The following is a 26,952-nucleotide window of genomic DNA, read 5'->3' on the forward strand; positions in this document are numbered from 1 at the left end:
TCTATGAAAAATGTAATAAAAATACGTCAATAAACTGCTGTTTCCTTAAATCACAACAGGATCTTATCAATTATGTGTTGTTACCAGAGCAACCAAATTGAAATACCGTGACAGAACGGTGAGAAAATTCCGGATACATTTATAGCACATACTGGGATACACACGTTCCTTGAAAAGAGCGATTATTGAATATTTAAATATCAAATTGAAGGTGTGATCGATGATTATTGGCAACGGTAAAAATTTTGAATCATTCAGTCATTGCTTCAGAGTAAAATAAGAAAACAATGTGTAGACAAACATTCCATAAGGAGTTTACACAATTCAAAATGGATAAATGTTTTTCGGAAACCTTCCCCGAATGCCATGCGAGATATTAGCTGTGGAAAACTGTACCGGTTTTACTTTTTATCACTGGAACTTGTGAAAATATCGTCAACATCATGGTTCTGAAACGGCCCACAATAAGTAAGTTTTCGACGAGCATCTATTGAATCGGTCTTTCGTTTCTGACCTTACTTTGTTATGGTCGTCTGTTTTCACAAACATGATTGACTACACAACTACAATCCGAGTGAAAAACCTACATACGGTGATTTGTAAGACAGTGCAATGGATAACCTATGTGGCTGCATGCTATTCCGTTTGGTTACTGGTCTTGTCAACGACGGAAATACTTTTAATGATAAGATGCCCAGTTTGGGCAAAAATAAAACTCACACAAAAGAATGCCGTGATTGCATCGATAATTTTGCTGGTGTTATGCTTCTTGTTCCATGCATGGTACACTGTTGGCTATGAACTAAAGACTACAGTTGTAGAAAAAATCACTGTCATGAACTGTTCTTTCGCCTCTAAGGGATTTGAAAAAAAATAATTGTACAACGGAGAGCACTGATACTGAAGGTTCTTACCGTTATCCCAATATTGTTAATAATTTCCGGAAATGTAACTATTATTGTTTCATTATTTGTTCAAAGAAGGAAATTACGTCGGACGTATCCCCAGAATGCCGCCTCAATACCGAATGAGAATGAACAATCATCACGACGTAGGATGAAATCCTTGACTAAGTTACTTCTCTTCCTAACATATTTTTCGTATTAACTACCCTACCATTCACTGTATACGGTGTGCTAAGAAATCGCTTGGATACGTCATCACCAAGAGCAATTGCAAGTAAGGACCTATGGATTTCGGTGTTAGTTAGGCAGCACGATCGCTGAACACGTTGCCATCAAACACAGCGCTGTTCACGTCAACAACATGAGGCATTGTTCTGAATGCTTTACAACTTATCTGGCCGTTATGAGTTACTCGGACCAATTATAATGCATTGAACCGGCGCCAAAACGGCATTCCGTGATAGGAAGGCGCTAGCGAATGCGCAATGTCCATGTCACTAGTATCTTAACTCTTACTTTGATATTCATGTATATGTCTTGCATGACCAACCTTTTTTTGCATTTTATAACACCTTGTAACAAGTATGATTGGTTGAATATAATTGTTGGTTACTTTTTGGTGTGCTTAGTTTAATTACGACATTTTAATTAAACTGCGTTACTACATTAAGACTTGTGCATAGCATTGCAATTATGTAAACTATTTTTGAAAGAAATGTTCATAATATGTACATCATATAAGTTATAGCTATAGTCCGAAACCCTGTAAAGAAATAAACAGTCTTGTAATCTCAATAATTTAAATCGTGCACTTTTTACTTTCAAGCAAAAACATCAAATGTCTTTGAATCATGTTGTTTGTATAGCTCTAAATACGTATCATAGGTATTCAGTTATACTAATTTTATGAATGTCTTATACTATAAAGTAATTAGTTATTAATTGATATTGAATTACTGAAATGCTAAAACGTTGACTATGAATGTATTGAAAAAATTTGAACCTATTTGGTACTATTTTTGGCACACTTAAATACTGCGTGAGTAGTGTCTTGATCTCAATACCAAAATTAATTGTTGCCCCCCTTTTTGTTCATTTAACGGTTATTTATAACAAAATTATTAGAATACAAGGTAAGTGGCTTGGATGAAGGAATTCTATCTGGCTCTTATATGGAACTTGATGATAAATTTCCTCTCATTGCCTGATAAACCTTCTCCATCAACGGTACAAACCTAATATTTGGCATTTACACGGCACTCATAATCATTTTTGCATTTTTTGGTGTGCTGTAATATTTATTTCTGTCATTATTGTTTTGGGTTTTACTTTCGATTTATACATTTATCGAGTGTGTGTGTGTGTGTGTGTGTGTGTGTGTGCGTTTGCGCTTATATCCTTTGGAGGTTAATCATATGAGTACACAGCAACCTTCCGAGGCACAATTTACTTCCGAGGTTAATTGTCCCGTTACCTCGGAAGTTTAAACCTCTGAACAGCGTTATAATGTTCACCAGACTCTCCTGGTTAAATATGAAGATTACCTCTAAATAACGTTGTATAGTTTGTCGTGTGTTTGAGTGTGCTTGCACACATTGACATACGAAAACAGGGCGTGGAAAAAGTTTAAAGTCGGGCATGCGCATTGGCTCTCCGTTTCGCTGCGCATGCCTAGTCCGCCCCCGCGGGCACCTGTTAAATTCGCGCATTGGGCATGCGCACTACCATCGACACCTCACGTGGTGTGGGAACAACATGGCGGCTTGCCGAGGTAAGTTGTGTATTATCGATTCTAATGATGGCGGACAGTTTTTCTGCTGTAGGATTTTTGCAAATTGGTTGGATTTTGAAGTGTGTACATATCAATTCTATTGTAATACCTTTTTATGGAAAGTAATGGATGTCGGAGAACACTTCAACATCGTTCTGTACCATTGTTTTAAGACTGTTTCGTACCACAGCACATGGCATTAGTCATTTTAGAATGACTACACATGGCACATACCTGTACTGTATAATGATATATCATATACTGGGTGAGTACCTAAATCGGAACACTTTTGGCAATATTTGTGAAATATTTTTAGTTAGACTTGCACTACAAGTTCGTGTACAACTACAAGTACAAAAACTTTCATCAGCATACTAGGATTCAAGACCAATTGAATTGGTTGATATAAATGGCATTTTTCAAGATACTACCAATCTGCATGAAAAGTACTTTATTAACCGCACAATCAAGGACTGCCATTTTCGTCCTCGGAGTACCTAAATATGGAACAGTTTTAATTTGTTATTCATTTTCATTTATTCTTTTAAAATTATTGCTCATTATTTTGTTTAAGTAAATTAATAATTTATGTTATTTACAGCTTGTCTTTTTTTGTCATTTTTGTCAGTAAAATTTGATGATTTCAGTAAAATACAGGCTGTACCAGTATGCTGTGATTATGGCAAGCATAAAGTATTTCCCCCGCGTGCCATGTATTGACATTTGAACATGAAAAACTTTAAATGATCGCAGTTTTTGAAATACTGACCGGATAAATGTGTCCTTTGGAACATGTATCTGAAGCAAGCGTCTTTATTGATTAAAATCGTAAATAACCTGATCCCGATCGGAAAAACACTTTTATAATGGGTGTTCCATATTTAGGTACTGTTTCGATTTAGGTACTCGCCCAGTATATACACTTTATGGTAAGGTTTTTAACGGTGTTTAGTACGTGCTTATGTGGTGGTTAAAGGAGATAATAGTGTGTGAAAACTGGCTCTCTCAATATCGAAAACATGCAACAGATGCGAGGTGCCTGATCATGCAGTTAGAACTCAAGAACTGACATTTTGTGGTTTACCAGTATGCAAGAATTAGCAGTCGTGAAAATTATACTTTTGAATTCTTATAGTTTTGCTTGGCATCAATTTTTTTAACAAGCACTGCTATTTAAAATTCAGAATTTGAGCAAGCCCGAAAGACATTTTACCAGTGCAGGGCTTCAGGGCTTGTGCTTATATTGACCACTATAATTATACATTGACAGATATATTTTACGATTTTTGATATGGCAAATCATTCACGTACAATTTATTTTGTATCGAATGTGGGTAGTTATTCCGATTGCATCTATAAATATCTTAAAAACAAGAAATATTACCAGATAATGTTACTAAAATAATAGTTCCGTACACAAAAAAAAAACAAATATCCAACAAATTATTATGAGTTTGATGCATGTTTCTTCATTTCATACTGTCAAAACATAACAATATACAATACATGAATGACACCTGCAAGGCTGCGGTTCACAGTTTAACAACAATTGGAACACTTCAGCCATGGCCGAGTTGTAACGATTGTATATAAGAGGTCTTTCTCGAAGCTTGCCGAAGATGGTCAAGTTTTAAGCTTGGTACAATTGTTGTCTGTGTCGGTCAAGTTTCGTTTTGTTGGAAAGGTAAATCCTTTGTTTTAATGCATCTAATGCTTGTTTTGTGCAAAATATCTTTGCACTTGCACAGTAAAATATGAATATAAACCTTTATTATCTATTTCAAACCTAAAATGCTTCTCTAAATACAATTTCAATATTTTTCAAAACCCCCCTGTTTTTGCAAAAACCCGTATACAAGTTATGGATCGGAAGAATCCCATATAACATGTCTATTATTTTAGACTAGGCAAGAATCTGCATGTGCAGCCACAATCGATGCAGTATGATTTGTATATATATACATTGACAACACAAACATCAACAGAATAAATGCCCCAGATTTGAGTAAAACAAAAATTAATATCAATTTATTTCCTAAATCATGGTCTTAAATGTGCGGCAACATGTGCATGTTGTTTAAGTCAGAAGTCATTTTTACAGTCATTGTTGGAGTACGATTTATTAAAGTTCTATTGCATAACTGATCTGATTAAATTTATTGCCTTTCCTTTTAAAAAGGATGAATTCAGGTGTGAAATATACAATATAAGTATATTATTGCATAATACTAATACAGTTAAATGGAAACTATAAGCTTTCACCGATCTTTATCGTAATGTGAAAGAAAAAGTAAGATGTTAAAAGGCTGCCAAACCATGTTTTCAAATTTGTCTTTCTGTTAATCTTTGAAATTTAAATGGCTGTAACACAATTGTTTATTTTCAAAAAAAAAACGATCCTATTATTGATTGTAAAAAGACCCATCCATTTCAGAAGATGTCGAAATATCGGAAGAATGAGAGCATGTGTTTTTTTTTTCATATTTTCCACAGCAGTGGTCGAAATTAGCACAAGCCCGCAAGCCCTGCACTGGTAAAATGTCTTCCAGGCTTGCTCAAATTCTGAATTTTATATAGCAGGGCTTGTTCAAAAACATGATTCCATGCAATAGTATAAGAATTCCGGCTTGTTCATCCGAAAGTCTAATTTCAATGACTGCCACAGTAATAGCAGATCGAGATAGGACTCAGTACACATCCATGTACTCCTCATTTCTTTTGGAACTTTCAGGCCTTATGATATATGGATTTTGTCCAAGTGGCCTTTGGTTAAAAATGCTATTTCACAGACTGACTTCAGAAAACCTTCATTAGTAACTTTTGCCCGTTTTTTTTAAATGCATGCTGTTTTGACAACATCTAGTTAATATGTTTATGGGAAAAGTAGATTCACGAAATTATTTAGACTACATTGATTCATTATGACTTACTTATTTGATAATGAGATAAGCTTGGGTCTAATTATGCAAACACATTGTCTGCTCATAAAGCACCAATCACACAGGGCAGTATTGGGAGCTATGCTAAATAGCCTAGATGAAACACTTTGATACACAGCATTGATTAGCATGTCATTTGTGTAAACCCAGATGGTTATGTCATTAACTGGCGCGAGAAGTAAGTGGATTGAATAGTGGCTGTTTACATCAGACTGTTGTTGATATGTTGTCATTGTTCCAGCCTCATTTTATTGCAATTGCAGATGTTTTTGGCCAGAATCAACGCCCTTGCAGAAAAAAAAGCCAACCAAAACTACCTTCAGACAAACACGGCTGAAATTGAGCTGAATTTGTGCTATATGCAACTACATATCGATCAATACATAGGTATGATTTTGTCGTGATACATTAGCAGCATATTTGTGGACTTTATATAGTCAGGGAATTGAATTTAGAAAAAATACTGTTCACCCCTTTGTGTTTGTTAGAAAAATGTATGTACTTAAAAACAACAACAATGTTTTCTGTGTCATAATCAAAGCATAAGGTTTGTAAAAACAAAAAATGTTTTGAGTAGGTCTGATATGCAGTCTGCACAAAACATCTTGCCGATGTTCTCATCATTGTCTGTATTGAAGTCTAATTCTAGGTGGAGTTTCGTCTCCCATTGAGTAACAGTTTCTTTGGACAGTTTGTTAATTTTGGCTGCTATGTCGGATTAGTTTGATCATCACCATCGGCCTTCGTAGATATTAAATATCAATGCATAAAAAACTTTAAAAATATTATTGCTTGTCATGATGATGGACTGTGCCTCAAAATTGATATAAGTCAAATACTGCCGTCTAGAATCTGAGCACGAAATAACAGTCTACAACGTGTGAGTTGTGTATACGTCATCATTTTGTGTGTTTACAAGAAATGGAAAGTAAACAAATTGAAAGTTGCTCTTTTTCAAGGGTTTTCACTCGCATTTTTATACCCCCGACAAACGAAGTTTGAAGGGGGTATATTGGAGTCACCCTGTGGTCGGTTTGTCGGTCGGTCCGTTGCAATTTACCTTGTCTGGAGTATACCTTAAAAACTACTGGATATATAAATATTGCCCTTTATTTGTTTTTTTTTGCTGTCAATTTTTTTTGTCTTTGTTTTTTTTTTTGGAGGTAAACTATACATTGCAAAAAGGAAACTCTAGACAAGTACACTTTTGATAGGCCAAAAAAGAACACTTTTTTAACATTCCATCTAGAAAAAGCAATCAAAGTAAATGTGAATTTAAAATTTGGTGGCATGGCACAATATTTATCTCAGGTTTTACGATAAGTATCTCTTCTCCTTAAAGTCCCCCCACTTCTCCCTAATTTGACTGGTGGGAGAAGTGACTTCTCCCCAAAAATTCAGCCTTGTGAGAGCCCTGGTGATAACAACCCGAGATGGTAAAGAAAGTGTCTGAAGTGAAAATGAACAAGAAAGAAGAATTAAGAGCAATCGGTCGGGATATTACTACAATGTGTGCATGAACATGCATGTACTTTGATATCAATACAATGCATTGTTTTCCCATTTTAGAAAGCACCATGTTTTTGGCCCACCCTGCCCTTTTTAATTCCTGGCTAAAACACTATTTACTGGTTCCAGGTAATGGAGTGTTTGCTAGGCAAGAGCTCTTGAAGGGTCAGTTTATTCTCGAGTACAGAGGAGAACTATGTAAACAGCAGTCTGATGGTGATGAAATGTTCAAATACCATTTCAGACATAACAACAAGGAATACTGGTATGTATATATAGTTTTTGTGTAAGCTATAATTTTTGTAGTAATAAATTGCTATTTATTTTCTTTTATACACTACTTTTTTAGCTTGTCTTTTTGTCCATTGATAAAGTCTGGATAGTGTGATGGCCTTGTGGTCGTACCAAAACTCTCTCTCAGATTACATGGTTACAGTTAAGTTTTATTTTGTAAAACTATGCATTGACATAATATCTTGTCGTGTCTGGGCGGTAATTTTGGGTTAAAATTCAGCGCTATTCCCAGTGCAAAAAACATACATTTTCCCCATGACTGGAAAATATGTGTGGTTTATATTAAGAAAAAAATATTAAGCAATGTCGGGTGCATTCTCCAAACAAAAAAACATTATCAAAGTCAATAGTTTTCTTGGTTTCAATATTTTAAACTGAAGCGTTGTTGTTCACAAAATAAAAAAAAATCTAATGACACCCAAAGTGGTGAAAGAAACACATAGGAACATTAAACACATAGGGACATTAAACACATTTAGGGACATTAAACACATAGGGACATTTGTCATAATACATTTCCTTTCTTTGTAGTAATGTTATGTTTCAATTGTTTTAATAGCATCGATGCCTCAAAAGACACGTGTCTGGCATGCATGGTCAACGACTTGGACCGATACACAAAGCCTAATTGCAAAATGGTTAAAGTTGTTGATGACAGACATCAACCAAGACTCTGTCTGTATGCAACTGAAATGATCAGCAAAGACACTGAATTGAGGTACGATTATGGTGTTGCTGATGTACCTTGGAGAAAGCGAAAGGTAAATAAAATGTTTTAATTTTCTCTTCTTTTTAATTGAAGTCAAAATACTGAATGCATTGTACTCAAACTCTGTTGGATGTTAAATAAAGTCTGACGGGTATTGCTTCTCACTTGGGTAAAATTTGTATTATTGATTTCCCCTATTGATACCCCAATTTGGTGTGAGCTTTATGACGTCACAAATTTTAATAATAGACCATCATACAACCTCAACCTCTAGTTTCGTTAAGTGTTGAATTATTTCTTTCATTGCTTGTTTTTATGAATTATTCCCTTTAAAACCTAAAAACTTACGGATATACTACTATTTTGTCTTGATTGAAATGTATGTTATAATTTATTACATAGCCTATGGTGTAGATACAGACATGACTTAATCAATAATTGAATTCCTTGTAAATGACATTGTTTTATTAGCAAGGTGCACACAATCAAAGCTATTTCATTCAAATGGACTTAACTTGAATCCAGACAACTATCGGCAACTTTATGATAGTAAGTTGAATCATAATGTTGACATCAATGTCTCTGCATTTACAAACTTGTATACCATATTGTGCAGAAAAATGATGTCAAGCCTGTGGTTTTTGAACAATTCAGTAATATCGAGATGTTCCTTGTTAATTGTTTTTGTTATTTGCATGGTTTTTCTGAATATGCAAAAGTGAGAACTACATATTCAGTGTACATGAAAAGTCTTTTAGCGTTCAAAAATATTGATTATTAAAACAATTGGTACTTACTGTTTCTAAGAAGCGTGTACATGGGATTTAATGTTTAATAAAAAAAAATCATATTGCCTTAAAAAATTTAAAGCAAACAATTCTTTTTGTATTATTAAATACAGAGAGACAATTTTTTTCTGTCGTAGTTCGAATTTACACATGATATATGTTATATAAAAGCCTGGCAATGTCATGTTCTCTGACTCATTTCATGTACACTGTATTTGCCTTACATTATTTTATTTTCCAATTTCATCTAAAAGTTATATGACTTAATTTTCCGCCCCACCATTTGAATATTCATAATTTTGTTCTCCATTTGAACAAGATTACGGAAAGCCCTGTCCTACTATTGCCGTAAAAATCCACAAAGTAATAAAAAAAATCTCAATAGTTTTTTTCCTTTTTTAGTCTGTGTCTTGTTTTTTTTGTTTGTTAGAATTTTGTGTTTAAAAGTTGTTCATCAGAACGTTTGTGGGAATCTTAAAACTGTTGAAATGAATAGTTTTTTCCATAATTAATTCATTATGTGATTGGCCTTTGTCAAGACCACACAATCATCTATACTGCAGTTCATCATTATGTAAAATTACCTCCAACTCATTTATCCTAAGTGTGTTAGAATTGTACCTCAGAAGGTTTGTCATAATTTAAAATTGTAAAATGATTTTATGGCACTTGATATACATGGTTGTGTGCTGAAGACAGATACTTTTATGATATCTCATAAATGATTATGAATCCCGATTGGGCTAATTAAAATCATCCGTGTGTCCTTTGTCCCTCCCAGTTGTGTCTGGACTGTTATGAAGTCATCTATGGACTGATTTTAAAATACTTTTGCAAATGTGTTATGCATACAAAGACGTCATGTTGTGTGCAAGGCCAATGTCCTTACCTCCAAGGTCAAAATTACACTATATAACCCGGACTGTATCCTCTTCATGTATAGACAGTTCTCAAAGTAATTTGCTGTTTTGCATACAAAGATGACATTCCACTTGCAGGACCCGTGTCCCTACCTCAAAGGTCACACTTATGGTTTGATTTCTATGGAATGCTGCGTTTAATGACATAGAGTATATCTGTTCATGTCCGAACTGTATCTTTCACATGTATGGAAATTTTGAAATTATTTGGCACACATGTTTAGTATACTTTAGGCATGTGTTACGTGCAAGGTTTGTGTTCTTACCTCCAGGGTCAAAGTCACACTTTGTGTTTGATCGTTATAGATTGTTCAATATACATACCGTACATTGAGTATAGGTGGTCATATCCAGGCTGTAACCTTTTGATGTTTGGACAGATTTTAAAATAACTTTGCACATCTGTAAACCACATAAAGACATCCTTTAAAACCTGTTTCCCTTTGTAAAAGATCCAGGTCACACTTGTCTATGTTTTATTACCTCACAAAGTATGCCAAAAGTTTTTAAATAATGGTGTGTTGCTGTGTGATAAATGACTGTATATAACTTTTTAAAATGACCTTGCAACTCCTGAAACCCTGTCTTTGAACATAAGACAAATACTTCTCATGGCATTGTGACATGGCAGATGTGCGCGTGGTATAGAATTTTGATACATTTCAGATGCTGTTAAAGATGGTCATACAGCTGCAGATACTACAGAGGTCACAGAAACATCTGAAGATGCCCTCGGTGAATCAGCAGAAGTCTTGGAACATGCTTATCATGGTAAACTTGAGTACTATTTAGTTCATACTAATTGATTTAAGCCTGATTGTGTAAAAGCTAACAGCTTATTTTAAACACACTCCAGTCGGTTTCCTTGGTCAAACTCACCAGTACTGAGTGTAAATATGAGAGGAAACTAGAACATTTTCCTCACTGGGGATCAAACCTAGCACCTCTTGGCTGCGAGGCGGACACTATAACTCTGAGCCATCCTTACATTAATTGTGTTTATGATCTGAAACAGGTACATACATGTTTCTGTTGCATCTAGACAAGCATCGACTTTAAAGTACCTCATGATGTATGCTAAAAGTTTGTAATGAATTGTGTGTGTGTGTGTGTGTGTTGGAGTAAACTTATGCTTGTTCTCAATCAACAGATTTATTCAGTCTGGGTTATTTAATTGGGTGTCACCTTGGGGGACATTGTTTCTCGGAATGACAAACACATGTTGATTTATACATCTAGATCTTGTATGTTCGTAATTTGGCGATGTAAGCATCTAGTTAGTTAATAATTGCTTGTGTTATTTTTGTACCTGAATACCAGTATATATGTGTGAAGTTTTTAGCTTTAATGAGTTTGTAACAGAATACAATCAACTCAACTGTGTGTTTCAAATGCTGTAGGGAACAGTGGGACAGTTGCCCCATCCACAGTTGCCCCATCCACAGTTGTCTCTGAACATGCTGAAGGGCCGCCTCAAGGTAAATTGAATACAAAAACCAACTTTCTTTACATAGTTATTTCTCGCTGGTGACCACAATCTGTTGATGTTAATTACTTAAGACTATTTTTCTGTGATGAGGTACCTCATAAAGTAGACATAATGCTTGTAAAGATGAACATGGAATATGTGTGTGTGTGTGTGTGTTGCTTACAAATGTTAGATATCTTGTCATCTATTAAAATCAGGCTTATTATACTCTTTAACATGTATTTGGACAAAGTATGCGTAAAAATATTGGTGAAATGTGTGTGTTGAAATGAAGAACCTCTGTGTGAACTGGGTCATCTTGTGTCGGAAAACTTAATTGTTAGGTCACATAAGAAATAGCCTATTTATACCGTCTTAACCATTTTTTTTACCTTTCTTAAACATGGTGAGATTGCTTCCCTTTACAAATTCTTGGACAACTCTTATACTTGTTTAACATAATTGAATCGATCATCAGATTGGAAGATGTTTAAACCATACAGATGTAATTCAATCATACTTCATTTGAAAGTTTTCAAAAGACATATTTCTATGTTTTATTACCTCACAGAATATGCCAACAGCTTTAAACTAATGGTGTGTTACTGTTTGTCAAAATTGTAGCTCTGAGTGCTTGTATGGTAACTTAAAACTAAACTTACATCTCCTGAAACCTATGTTTGTGAACATAAGACAAATACTTTACTATCTCACAGCATTGTGACATGGCAGATGTGAGTGTTGTATAGAATTTTGATACATTTCAGATGCTGTTAAAGATGGTCATACAGCTGCAGATACTACAGAGGTCACAGAAACATCTGAAGATGCCCTCGGTGAATCAGCAGAAGTCTTGGAACATGCTTATCATGGTAAACTTGAGTGCTCATTAGTTTATACTACTTTATTTAAGCCTGATTGTGTAAAGCTAACAGCTTATTTTAAACACACTCCAGTCGGTTTCCTTAGTCAAATTCAGTACTAAGACAGTGTACATATGAGTGGAAACTAGAACATTTTCTGAGCGGAAATCAAACCTAGTGCTCACCTCTTGGTTGTGAGGAGGACACTCTACCTCTGAGCCATCCTGACATTAATTGAGCTTATGACTGAAACAGGTACATTCTTTTTCTGTTGCACCTAGACCAGCACAGTCTTTAAAGTACCTCATGATGTATACTAAAAGTTTGTAATGAAATGTGTGTGTTGAAGTTAAACCTCAGAATGTTTTTTAAGCTTTATTTAGTAAAACTTATTCTTGTTCTTAAATTATTAGATTCATAGAGTCTGGGTTATTTTGTCACTTATTTGGTGTCACCTCAGGGACATTATTTCTCAGAACAACAAACAATTGTTGATTTATACATCCAGATATTGTATGTTTGTTATTTAGTGATCATACACTGATGTAAGCATCTAGTTAGTTTATAATTGCATGTGTTATTTTTATGCCTCCCCCCCCCCCCCGAAGGTGGGCATATTAAATTGCACCGACAGTCTGTCTGTCCGTCCGTCCGTCTCCGTAACTTTCCCTTGTATGGACAGATTTTAAAATAACTTGCCACATGTGTTCCACATACCAAGACGACGTGTGGCGTGCAAGACTCGTGTCCCTACCTCAAAGGTCAAGGTCACACTTAGTGTTTATTCAGGATGGAGTGCTGCATATAAGGACAGAGAGTATAGGTTGTCGTGTTCGGGCTGTAACTTTCTCTTGTATGGACAGATTTTAAAATAACTTGCCACATGTGTTCCACATACCAAGACGACGTGTCGCGTGCAAGACCCGTGTCCCTACCTCAAAGGTCAAGGTCACACTTAGTGTTTATTCACAATGGAGTGCTGCATATAAGGACATAGAGTATAGGTTGTCGTGTCAGGGCTATAACTTTCCCTTGTATGGACAGATTTTAAAATCACTTGCTACATGTGTTCCACATACGAAGACGACGTGTTGTGTGCAAGACCCGTGTCCCTACCTCTAAGGTGAAAGATACACAAGTGTTTATTCACAAGGGAATTCTGAATATAAGGACATAACAGTGTAGGTTGTCAAGTATGGGTGGTATTTTTTTTATGTTCAGAGGCAATTTAAAATAACTTGCCATATGTATTTGACATGTAAAGGCAAGATCAACTTTTCATGTACTGACCTTGTTCGTAGGTCAATGTCACATTCGGGGGCATTCGTCACATACTGTGACAGCTCTTGTTTATACCTGAATACCAGTATATTTTTGTGAAGTCTTAAGCTTTAATGAGTTTGTAACAGTTTACATTCAACTTAAATTTGTGTTTCAGATGCTGTAGAAATCAGAGGGATAGTTTACCATCCACAGTTGTCTCTGAACATGCTGAAGGGCCGCCTCAAGGTAAATTGAATACGAAACCAACTTTCTTTGAGTAATTATTTGTCGCTGGTGATCACAGTCTGTTGATGTTCATAACTTAAAGACTTTTTCTGTCAAAAGGTACCTCATAAAGTAGACACAATGCTTATTAAGATATACCTCGGAATGTGTGTGTTTGTTTGTGTGTGTGTGTGTTCCTTACAAAATGTTATACATTTTAAAATACCATCAGCTATACTGCGGTTTGATTACCTCACAAAGTATGCTAAAAGCTTCTCAAGATTTGTGTATTGCTCACTTGTTGTGTGTTCAACTTGTACCTCAGAATGTTTGTATGTAACTTAAAATTGATTTTAGGACATCTGACATATGTTGGTGTACATACAATCCTATCATTTTTAGCATGTCTGTTTTTCAAAGAAAATATCACCATGGTGCCTGGTCAGCGGGGGAGTGAAAAATCTTCAAATAAAGTCACAACTCTTTGGGCAATCATGGCCCTCTTGTTAAAATATTAGCATATTTTCTTGGTTGAAACATTGATAATCATTTCATAATGAGCAAAGGGAATGAAAACCAGGCAATATCTGAAGAGAATGATGAAGTTGATTCTGTAAAAGTGAAATGACCATGGAGAAAAAATAATGGAATTCAAGATCGAGATTAAATGTATAATGTAACCGGAAAGGTCTTGTTTCCTTCACCGGTCAAACCTGAATGTATCTGTTTTAAAAGCTTGTCAGGAAGACATACATCATTACATGTATCCCTGATACAGAATGAACCCACAACTGTTTGAGTGAGATACCTGCACATAGACCAGATAATTAACCTTGCTCTCAAGGAATCTTGTTTTGTCATTTCATTTTATTGATTAAGGATGTGTTCAGTGCACATATTATGAATAATGTTAGTTTCTTTCATGTACTACTGTAAACAATAAAAACATTGGTGACTGCTTCGCCAATGGAAAGGGCTACAACAGACACCTTTCCATGGAGTTGTGAAACACTTCTACATCAGCTATAGGTGACTTGTGCTAAACTTTACCTATCCGGTATATAAAACAATGTTATGTACCGTAAGCATACTTAGTAATCTTAAGCAATTGTTTGCAGGACATGTTTTTCTATTTTTGTACATGTTTTTTTGCAGCAATGTTCAAGATTTGACCCAGGAGCAGCTACAGTATTATGGTTGATCAGAGTGAGAGGCATCTGCGGAAAATATTTGGAGGATATATTCTCTGCGAGAGACATATTGCATTCAAGCAGGAAGGAAGAAGCAAAAGTAAGGCATTTATGAGCTCAAACAATTTCAGGAATAAATGCACTGTACTTTTATGGGTAATGTATGAACTTTAGGCCACACCAAATATTTGTTTATTTGTTCGATTGTGACCAAGAAAAGTTGAAGCAAGGAGCGGGAGCAACAAAATTCATATTTCCCATTTCTTTCACAACCAGGAGTTAACAAAGCTGATTTTTTTTAATTGTATAATGCCATAAATACATTCTTGAATTTTCCCTCCTAAATACAAGTTAAAATAAAGAACAAACAACACAAAAAGTATGCACATTATTATTCCTTGTATTTTAATATCTTTTACACCCAAACACCAGTAGAGTAAAATAACTTTTTGCATTAAAACCTTATCTTTTGAATGAGGAAACCAGAATTCTTATACTTCTGCTTGGCAATACAATTTTAAACAAGCCCTGCTGTATAAAACCCAGGATCTAAGCCAGCCCGGAACGTATTTTACGAGTGCGGCGCTTGTAGGCTTGTGCTAATTTCAACCACAAGTGAACAATATGCTTGGTCCAAAATGGTCAGCAAACAGTACCATTAACCCTACAGAATTATCAGGAGCTCTGCACTTGTAATTTAACTTTTAATGGTATTCTGCATCATAATGTTGTTTGGAAATATGGTTTTCATTATTCAACAATATTTATATATAGAGAGAGATTTCCAAAATTACTAGAAAACTGGCGCCAGTTTTTTAGAATGACTATTTAATGCTATTACAGTTCTGTTTGCCCATGACTTCAACCCAACCCTCTATAACACAGGTATATAATATAGACTGAACCGAGAATGTTGCAGTTTGAAACACTTTCAATGCATTTCAGATGCTGTTAAGACGATTATACAGTTGCAGAAACAACAGAGATCTCAGAACCATCTCAAGATGCTCTTGGTGCATCAACAGAAGATCAGAAGTGGACCATGCTTATCTTGGTAAACTGCAGGCTTAATTGAGCATTTTATCTGTAAATAGGTACATACTTTTTCCTGTTGCACCTAGACATGCATTGACTTTAGTACCTCATGATGTATGCTAAAAGTGTGTAATGAATTATGTGTGTTGAAGTTTAACCGCAGATGTTTGTTCACCTTGATTTATTGTTGCCCAAAATGACAACACTTCTTGATTAATACATTTAGATCTAATATTTTTTGTAACATTTATAATTTATGTATCCAGTAAGTTAATAATTGCATGTGTTAATTTTGTACCTGAATACCAGTAAGCTTTCATAATATTGTAGCAGTTAACATTCAACTTAACTGTGTGTTTCAGATGCTACAGGGAACAATGGTACAGTTGCCCCATCCACTGTCATCTCTGAACATGCTGAAGGGCTGCCTGAATGTAAATTCATGTTTGTATGTTGCTTGCAGATGTAGACTTATCTTGTTTCTCATTAAAAGTGTTCGCTTAAAAATAAGAGTTTTATTTATGATCCAATAGCTTTGCAGCCATGTTGCTGTCTGTTATATAGACAAAGTATGCTTCCAGTTACTGATGAAATGTGGGTGTTGAAATGAAGCACCTCAGTGTGCACTGGGTCATCTTTTGTCGAAAAACTAACTTGTTAGGTCACTTAATAAAGCCCTGTTATACTCAAAAGACCATTTTGGCACTGTCTTGATAAATCTGGTCATAATGTTTTCCTTGACAAAATCTTGGACAAATTTGATACTTGTTTTCCATAATTGTATTAATCCTGAGATTGACCATTGTTTAGACAACACAGCTCAAATGCAATCATATTTGTTTTAAAGGCTTTCTAAAGACAAGTCTCTATTGAGTTTTTTTACCTCCTAAAGTATGCAAAAAGCTTTCTAAAATTGGTGTGTTGCTGTTTGTTAAAATTCTACCTCTGAATGCTTGTATACAACTTAAAGTTGTGTACATGAGGCAAATACTTTATATCTCACAAATGATGTTGCAATCATGAAATGTTATACATTTTTGCCGATTTTGTGATTTTTAGCTCCACTGGCCGAAGGCTTATGTCGTCACAGATTGTCCGTCGTGAGTTCGTGCGTGCGTACGTGCGTGCGTGCGTGCGTGCGTGCGTAAACTTTTACTTTAAACGACATCTCCTTTGAAACTGATAAGCGGATTTTGACAAAACTTCACAGGAATGTTCCTTTGGTGGTCCTTTACCAAAATTGCTCAAATGGTTCCGGTCCATTGCAAAATATGGCCGCCAGAGCTAAAAATAGCAAAATCTTTAAACGACATCTCCTCTGAAACGGTTCGGCAGATTTTGATGAAACTTGACAGTAATGTTCCTTGGGTGGTCCTTTATTAAAATTGCTCAAATGGTTCTGGTCCATTGCACAATATGGCCGCCACAGCTAAAAATAGCAAAATCTTTAAACGACATCTCCTCTGAAACGGATAGGCAGATTTTGATGAAACTTGACAGAATTGTTCCTTGGGTGGTCCTTAACCAAAATTGCTCAAATGGTTCCGGTCCGCTGCACAACATGGCTGCCAGGGCAAAAAAATAGAAAAACCTTTAAAGAACATCTTCTCAGAAACCGATGATCAGATTTTGATGAAACTTAACAGAAATGTTCCTTGGATGGTCCTTTATCAAATTTGCTTCAATGGTTTCGGTCCACTGTACAAGATGGCCCCCAGAGGTAAAAATAGAAAAACCTTTAAACGACTTCTCCTCAGAAACCGATGATCGTATTGCAATGAAACTTGACAGAAATGTTACTTGGGTAGTCCTTAACCAAAATAGCCCAAACATTTCTGGTCTGCTGCAGAACATGGGCACCAGAGCTAAGAATAGAAAAAAAAACGTTAAACTACATCTTCTCAGAAACCGATTATCAGATTTTGATGAAACTTTACATAAATGTTCATCGGGATGCCCTTTAACCAAAATTCCCCAAATGGTTCCGGTCCGCTGCACAACATGGCTGCGAGAGTTAAAAAATAAAAAAAACTTTATACGACTTGTCGTCGAAACCGATGACCTATTTTCGATAAAACTTGACAGAAATGTTTGTTTGGTGCTCCTTTACTCAAATTGCCCAAATCATTTCGGTCCACTGCACAACATGGCAGCCAGAGCTATTAAAGTAAAAAAAAAAATTTTTTAAATAACTTCTCCTCAAAAATTGATGATTGTATTTCTATGAAACTTGACGAAAATGTTCGTTAGGTGGTCTTTGCTTGAACCTTTTGGCCAGTGGAGCACAGGCACTGATGTGCCTCTTGTTTAATCCACTTGTGGAATGGTGAGACCAACATTCACATGATCATTTAGAGTTTCAAGCTCTAGTTCACATTTCCTCAAACCAGTTTGCACATATCTTCGAACTCTTCTGTTGCTCATAACATTGGTAGTTATATATATGATTTAAAGTGTAACGATATTCCTGGCTTGGTGATTTATTCATGTTATTTAACCTTTATCTTTTGTCCAGCTTAAATCCTCTCTTGCATTTCAGCCAGGAACGTTCAGCGTTTAACAGAGGAGCAAGGCCAACTCCTAAGAAAATGTCGAAGTGTTCAACATTACAATGAGACGGGAACTGAAGATGATAGACTGTATTAATTCAATCAAAAGCCACAAGTGTTTGAATTCTCTGAAGTGGAATTAAATAAAAAACACATTACACAGTTGGATAACGACAGATTGCACACTGAAACAATAATAAGTGTTCAAAGTGCTAGTACATCTTGTACATAGTGTCAAGGTGTCCAAGCATGTCTCTGTAAGCCAATGGTTCACTGCATATGAGGTTAATTTATATCTTACAGTGGATTGCAGCAAAAGGCCAGAGGAAAATATGTTTTGATACTCATCCGTATTTTGAAGAAGAAAAATGGGGCTGAATGGCATGTTTATTTTTTTTTATTTGACGGGCGGGCTGGGATGAGAATCTAAAATATTTTTTTCTCTGGCTTAAGGCTTTATTCTTAGTATGTATCTATTATGTCATCATGATGAAGTCATCGTTACTATTCTACATTGTTAAAAATTAGATTCAATCATTTTTAGATTTCCGGAGGTTTTGAAGAGCATATTTTTAACAGCCAATGGGATCATAAGCACATTTCGAGTGTTACATGATCCAGCCTTTTTATCAAAAGTTGCTCAGAGTTCATTTTTGCGTGTCAGAGTAAAAGGCCTTGGAAACTTCAAAATGGCTGAAAAGTCTTGTCCAAGCACTTTATTTTCGCTTGCACTGTTTATCATCTAGGTTAATAAATATAATTTCAGTTGATTTGCAGAAAGTTTACCAGGATAAGAATTTGTCGATTGTTTTTAAAATAATTTCAATAAATTAACTTTGTTTTCAAACAGTTTTGACACAATGACCACAATGAATTTATATTTTGTCACAACTAAAACTGGGACCAAGGTCTACTGCATTGTAAATGAAAAATAGAAGATATGTGTTGACATACGCTCGAACAACAATTTAACAAAATGGGTATGTCATGTACAACACTGATACTATGTTCTCAGTAGTGGTGACATTATGTCATAATAATTTTTGTCACAAAAAGATTTTTAGAGTTGCCGATTGTTTTATTCAAACAGTAATTTCTCATTTGAATTTTATGGAGAAGTGTATTTTAAAACATTCACAGTTAATGTGTAATTTCATGGTGTCAGTCATTGGTTTGCAGTTCATGTTACTTTGTAGTTTCTCACTTGTATTTTGTGACATATTCTTGACATGTAAAGATGGCAAATGTATGTGATGAATGTGAGAGATTAACATTGTTCATTGCACAATGTATTCACATATATGCTTGTTAACCTCGTTCACTATTTTATTTCCCTCTGCATGTAACCAAAAATGACTTGTATATAAAATGTCCATGATTTATTTAAAATTCCATAATCATGGCAACTCGACTCAGTCTCTGCAATATTCCAGTGTAGATCAAGGGGCAATCCCCTGGCATTATTAATTATTAAAATATTTAATTTTACTCGTTTTAATCTTCGAAAAAAGGTGAGGGCTCGCTCCACGGCGCTTCTTGTTTGTTTGTTTTTAGATTATTTTTGCTCTGAAGCAAAATGATGACCCCCAATTCTATTGCTTATATTTTTTAATGAAATGTATAAAAAAAAAGTACTTAAACGTGAAATAAATTTGCCTTAAAAGGATGCTTTGTTTTACACTGATGGTGAACAAAAAGTTCCTTCACGGAGTTCCACCTACAGAATGGAATGTATACAATGTATTGAGCGATCTATATAATGGACTTGAGGAACAAAATACTACGTCATTATCTTGATGAAACCCTGAAGTGGCTTTAAGGGGGACAGGGAACCCGCTGCTGGGAATTGGCTCTTTGTGCTCTAAATGGTAGCCAAAAAGTTATACTATAAGCCAGTGGCCAACACAGTTCGGGTAACCGTTTAATATTGTGGTCAGTTTGAAACGTTACGTGTGAAATAATGAAGATTTACATTAACAAGAGGACACATTTCAAAACCAAAATAAATTTAGACGTTTTTATGAAGTATATGTTTACTCTAGCACCGCTTATTAGCAGCCAACCTACAAGTCCGAGTTTCCGAATGACAAATATGTCAAATTCTCTTACTCAGTTATTTCCCTTGACAATTATATCAGATTTCTTTTGCATCATCGCTTTTAGATTTGACAGCCAACAAATTATACGCAATGTGAATAATAAGATGAAAATAAGCTCCATGGTTACACATAGGTATAAATAAAGGAAGAAACATAAACGTAGGCAAAACTATGCAGGTATCATTTTTATTTTTAATTTTATTTTCGTCGGCTGGGTTTGGTTAGAATAAGGCAAAGGCCGATCAAGGGTTAAGTACAAAGCTCGTCTTTTTTGTTAATTGTGATTAAGTTGATGAAAGAAACACCACTGGAACACGTGTTACATGTCTATCCGGTCTCCGGACAGGTGAACAGTTGGTTAAATCGAAGTCTCGATGTCAAAGTAGTCTGATAGTCCGCCGATACAAAAGAGAAAACGATTTTAGACTCCTGGCGTCTATCATGTACCATTCCAAATGACATTAATGGTGCCGCTTGTTTTTACAATTTGGTTACGAGGTTGTGCGTACGCAAACTAATTAAACCCCAGTAAAATTACATTTTGCTGACGTTCCAAAGTTTTAACCCAACAATCCTTGATAAACAGTTCCCTAGTATTATACATTATATATGTATGTCGTTTGTGCATGTTTGTGTTGTTTTTCTGTGTTTCTGGCTTTAACCCTATGTCATTATGTTTAAACTTTCGACTACTGAACTTGTATCTGTACTTTCAAGTCAGTATTAATATACATTAATGTAGAAATGTTTGCTATGCACCTTTTAAGTCTCAAAATGCGTTTGACATAAGAGCAATAATCAACGATATCACGGCATTGTTCCCAGGTTTGAAGTATTAGTTTAGTTCATTTACTTATTTTTTTTGCAACGATTGTGAAACAAAGTTGTTACGATTAATCACTCAAGTTGTTACGCGATAGTGTGGTGTTGTGTTGTGCGGGAAACCTGAGTGCCAAGAGAAATACCACTAGTCCAGCTTGGTGACCACAAACTAAACCAACATGCGCCCAGGCTGGGAACCAAACCCGGGAGTGCGTTAACCGAACAACCTTAAAGGCCTAGTTTAAGCCTTCTATAAGTGCCCCCCCCCCCAAGTACCCAACTTCTGTTAATTGATCTTAATCTTAATGCCTAATTGGCTTATCAGATCTCCAATCTGAGTATCCTGTTGCGCAGATTTCATTGTTTTATTATAAAAATTGACCCTAAATGGCCCTGAGCCAATAAACCAATGCACATGATATTGGCCCCTACTGTGGAACCAGTGTGATAAGCAGGAGATGCACAGCATGGGATTATCATGCCAAACATTCCTTAAACTAGGCCTTTAAGAGCTAAAGAAAGCAGATTCTGACTGGCGCGGTTACACCGCCTCATACGACAGTAACTGGAACAAATCATACACCATGATTGAATTTTGACAAGTTTCTGTGACAGGAAACAAAACAACGCAGTCTGTTTAAATTTCATGGTGTGCGCTCTACCCACCCTCCGGGGCAAAACACGGATAGGTGCAAATATTTTTAGAGTCATCAAACAATTCTGAAAATAATGAAGCGGGAAGAAAAAAGCCGTGTACAATAATGTGTCAAATGCAGCATAATACTTGTTCAAAGTCGTTAATGCCACACACAAAGTACACGAACGCAAAATGTTATGGTTAGATGACATGAAGTAAAATCTGTATGATAAGGAATGGGCGGAGCTTACGAATGCTAAATAAATAATAATAATAAGAAGAAGAAGGAAACAAAAGGCCCAAGTGGGATAGATTGGGGTTTGCTCTGGAGGAAGAACACTTGAGGTAAAATCCTCCTAGGGAAAAACTTCATGATGAGTGCTAGTAAACTCGAGAATTAATGTATGATTTAACACAACGATATTTTACCTCGGTGAGTAAACACGTATTCACTGATCATCAACGTTATGAGTTAAAACAAGTATTCACTAATCATCAACATTATGAGGCAGTTGTGTGTAATATGCAAACGAGGAGATGACAGACACATGTCATACCATATATGGAGATGCCTCTAAATGATGTTAAAAAGTTGAAGAACAAACTATTGATGTTATTTGAATTCTCGACAGCAATTTACAATATATGCCCCATTTACGATATTAATTTGAAAGATGCTCTATCTTCAACAGAAAGGGCAGACCTCGGTACGTCGGTGTAGCTCTATATAACTCACAAGTATATATAAACGCGTATGTGTGTGTGTGTGTGTGTGTGTGTGTGTGTGTGTGTGTGTGTGTGTGTGTGTGTGTGTGTGTTTGCGTGTGTGCGTCCATGCGTGCGTTTGCGTATGTGCGTAACTTAGATTCAAAGTCAATTTAATGTCTCTTTGAATTATAAGACGCTGTTTTCACGCTGTTTGTCAGCTTGGACTATTCCGATAGCGAATATTTATGAAACCGTTTGATTGAAAAGAATCGCAATTTCTACCTTTCTACCTTACCTTTATTTTTTCCAATCGCATCGTTTTATAGAAAACCACAGCAACCCTTTGATCATAGTTATATAATATAATTTGTTATCTCATTACATATCACTTATATTACCAGATATTTTTATTGTGAGTCTTTTCCTTTGTTATAAATATTTCCTGCACCGCTGACAAGTGATGTCCATTTTCTTAATAACTCATGTTAAATACAAGCTTTTGAAACTTTTCCATATGTGTTGCTTTCATTTACATACTGAATGTTGCAAAGTTATTTAACTGTAACTTTTACATATGGTCAAAAACAATGAAATATCATAATGTCTATTGTCGCAATCTTCTTTTATTGCAACACTTAAATAGAGCCATCAATATTAAACTATCAAAAATGTTCTTATGAAACTTCGTTGATTGTACGAGTATAATCATAAGAAGGGGATAGTATATAAGTAGTCATTCTATGCTACATCAATACACATAAATACAGCTTTTTATTTATTAATGTTTACTTGTTTACTTGAAAATATTTCGCGTTCTAGCGCTTAATGCATATAACGCTACCATAAGTATAGCGCCTAATAACATCGCCACCATATGTATAGCGCCTAATAACATCGCCACCATACGTATAGCGCCTAAAAACAACGCCACCATACGTATAGCGCCTAATAACAACGCCACCATACGTATAGCGCGTAAATACAACGCCACCATACGTACAGCGCCTAATAACATCGCCACCATACGTATAGCGCATAATAACAACGCCACCATACGTATAGCGCCTAATAACAACGCCACCATACGTATAGCGCCTAATAACAACGCCACCATACGTATAGCGCCTAATAACAACGCCACCATACGTATAGCGCCTAATAACAACGCCACCATACGTATAGCGCCTAAAAACAACGCCACCATACGTATAGCGCCTAATAACAACGCCACCATACGTATAGCGCCTAATCACAATGCCACCATGCGTATAGCGCTCGAACGGGAAACGTAAATTAATGCTGATGCATAATTTGCGGTTTTGTAATATGTCTGGATTTTATTTTCCATTTCAAGAAAATAAAATAAACTAAAAAACTATGAAAATATCATGTGCAACTCATATCGGTACTTCAGAGAACACGTGCTAAGACATGGAAACTCCAATTTATCACTTCATAAACGAACAGGGACAAAATAGCATTCAAACTTTATAAACCAACTTCTGACTTATATATGCAGTATAGCATTCATATAATAAGCTAAAACATGCAAATCTTAAATCTTAGAACGGAATATTTGTGAAATATTGAATCGTCGTATTGAAAGTATTATGGTGTTGGCTTGAACGGACAATCCCTCTGATAATACGTCCATGCGGGGCGAGCCGCAACCATCCACCTTCATTTGCATTCTCAATTGCCAAATTGCACAGAGAAGAACCGTCAAGTTCGAACAAGGAACACGAAAACGTAAATGATAAGCTAGCCAATTTACATCAGTCAGAGTCTAATCCCTGTAGTGTCTCGTGGTCCTTGAAATTCAGCTTCATTTCTGTTATCTTCTTGAAAGTATCTGCGAACGTTTGGCAGACATCAACGCAGTTTCCCTTCTCATGGCAATAGCTTTGGTGGGTTGTCTCGCATCCACTGAGATTTTCCCCTGTTGAACAAGTCGGAAAAGCGGTCCAAGAGCCTTCCTCACATTTCGAATAATTGTCCCCACTCATTGTAAAACAAGATTCGCATTCCTGTTCAATATAGGTCCCACTTAGTGAGTAAGTCTGTGCAAACAGATGGGATGTACTTGAAATGGTATCTATTTCATCCTCACTATAAATTACACAATATGCAATAAAAATGGTATCTGGAACGGTTAAATTCACACATGCATAATCACAAAACCCCGACGTTGACCACTGACCATCTGTCAAACATTTTACAGTATATTTTTCGAAACGCGTCACGTTGTCAGGATCACAAGCCAATAAGTTTGCTCGCGAAGAATGTAAAGCATGGAAATACCCTCTAAGTAAAAATAATTCAGAAAACAGGGGAAATTCAGAAGTAAACAAAAATAAATAATCCGCGCAGCCAAATAATATGTTCGGGCGCAAAAAAAAATAAATGTTTTTTTCGTTTTTCGATCTTTAGGTGCGGCAAATCAATGGAACAAATGAGCAATTTGTTGTGGCCTTGTGGTAAATCTTTTTTGGGAGTAAGAGTACATCTTAAACATATTGGCTTATGGCTTATGTTTATTGAGCTTCCTTTAATAACAGTACAATGAAAACTGCAGGAATAATTATTACTTCTTAAAATGTTATGTTCCTTCAGTTTAGGCTCTTCATTTTTCTGCAGATCGGTAATCATATAGATTAAACTGTTTATAGAAGATCTTGAATAAATCATATTAAGCGCTTAATCTGGATATTTTGCGTCTACAACATCACACCATCAAGTGTCAGCATTAAACCAATGAACTTTAAAAAGAAGAATTATTTTTTCTAGGATATATAAGTTTCTTGTTTTGAAACATTTTACAGCCCCCATTGTCTAACATAATTGTTAAGCTTTACCAAAATATGTGTTTACTTATACAATATACATAATTAAAGCATGACGTCATAAACGTACACTTAACGCTCGTTCTCTGTCGTTAACGACTGATCAATTTACGCTTTCGACGTGATTCGACAATCTACAATCTGTTCGCAAAAAATAAGCTTTAGAATATTACGAAGTTCATGTTCATAGAACTGAGGGTTTAAGAACAACATGCAAGAGAGTTCGAAAGAATGGAAGCTTTACAATGTTAAGCAATGCTGTTTCATAATACATATTATAACTGAGATTTTAAAACGTTACGATTGAAAGTTTTAAAGAACAAACCCTTTATAATCTAATGCAGCAATATGGCTTTATTCCGCATGAGAAAGAAATGAGTCTTCATAATGTAAAGCAGGAAAATAAGTTACGGATAAAAACTTCTAGAACTATGGCTTTAAAACGTCATGCGCGACCATGGCATATGCCTGAGGCTTAAGAACGTTACGAAAGAGATGTTTGTAGAAACTTTGCCAATTATTTAATAAAACTGTGGTTTGATTAAGTAACGCAAGACAGATTCATATAACTGAGGTTGTTTTAGAACAACGCCTAAGACAATTTCAAGGAGTGAGGCTTTAGAACATAACAAACAACATTAAACTATTGCTTTTATGATGATCGAGTGCAATTTGAACATCTAAAAATACATTTTGAAAAAATACCTTCTTTGTACCTATTACAAATTATATTTAGATAGGCAAATGTAATCAATGTCTGCAATACAACAATTAATCGCATCATAAATAAAGAAAGCCTCATTTCTACGCTCCCAACTGCTAGACGTTTAAGATAAAAATATACCAAGTGTATTCGCCAGTCTGTCACTTTCAATACAATTGCTTGATCTATTAAATTACGATCAGGACAGTATCGCTCGGGTATACTGTACATAGACATAACAATTTGAAAAGCGGTTACTCAAGGTGTAAGGTTTGAACATTGCATTTAAGTAATTGCAGATTTTTACGATGGGATTAAGAGCCATCGAAAAATTAGCTTTACCGTTAGGATGTGCACTTTATTATTATTTTTTTCATATTTTTTATAATTAATAAATGGAAATGTAGTGTAAATGTAGTACAGGTTTTACCATTATCATTTTTTGTTTTGGCAATGGCGTACGAATAACCCAGTTTAGTAGTCAAAATTATATTGTGTCTACTGGCCAAGCCTTTGTTTGAATAAATCTTTCACCTGATCGAAATCAATAACAATTGACCTGACGATTTACCAAAAAAAATGTAAGGCAGATGAAATTACTGCCATTTGATTGGACAACCTATAATTTCAAACAATAAGCGTCATTGTTTAGGTGAGTGTCTATTTGAAAATTATTAAACGCATTTATGTTTATGTATTGATATCAGTAACG

General features: G+C 35.4%; 1 protein-coding gene across 1 annotated transcript; it reads left to right on the forward strand.

Moving 5' to 3' along the window:
- The first annotated feature begins 7,048 nt into the window (after positions 1–7,048).
- LOC128241154 (uncharacterized) lies at positions 7,049–18,525 on the forward strand. The gene is made up of 12 exons (XM_052958122.1): positions 7,049–7,106; positions 7,254–7,389; positions 7,978–8,179; positions 10,502–10,606; positions 11,075–11,079; positions 11,198–11,313; positions 12,071–12,175; positions 13,605–13,675; positions 14,810–14,944; positions 15,790–15,898; positions 16,242–16,313; positions 18,419–18,525. Exons 1-12 carry the CDS (start codon positions 7,049–7,051, stop codon positions 18,523–18,525), a joined length of 1,221 nt encoding a protein of 406 aa, XP_052814082.1.
- Positions 18,526–26,952: the final 8,427 nt, after the last annotated feature.

The sequence above is a fragment of the Mya arenaria genome, chromosome 7 (assembly GCF_026914265.1).
Source record: "Mya arenaria isolate MELC-2E11 chromosome 7, ASM2691426v1".
Taxonomy (NCBI): domain Eukaryota; kingdom Metazoa; phylum Mollusca; class Bivalvia; order Myida; family Myidae; genus Mya; species Mya arenaria.

Bases quoted from the DNA above. Each gene is read 5' to 3' on its own strand.
- LOC128241154 (XM_052958122.1), top strand. From the start codon at position 7,049: ATGGTAAAGAAAGTGTCTGAAGTGAAAATGAACAAGAAAGAAGAATTA. The intron at 7,390-7,977 runs GTATGTATATAT...TTGTTTTAATAG, and splicing joins CATAACAACAAGGAATACTG to CATCGATGCCTCAAAAGACA. The intron at 13,676-14,809 runs GTAAATTGAATA...GTTTTTTTGCAG, and splicing joins TGCTGAAGGGCCGCCTCAAG to CAATGTTCAAGATTTGACCC.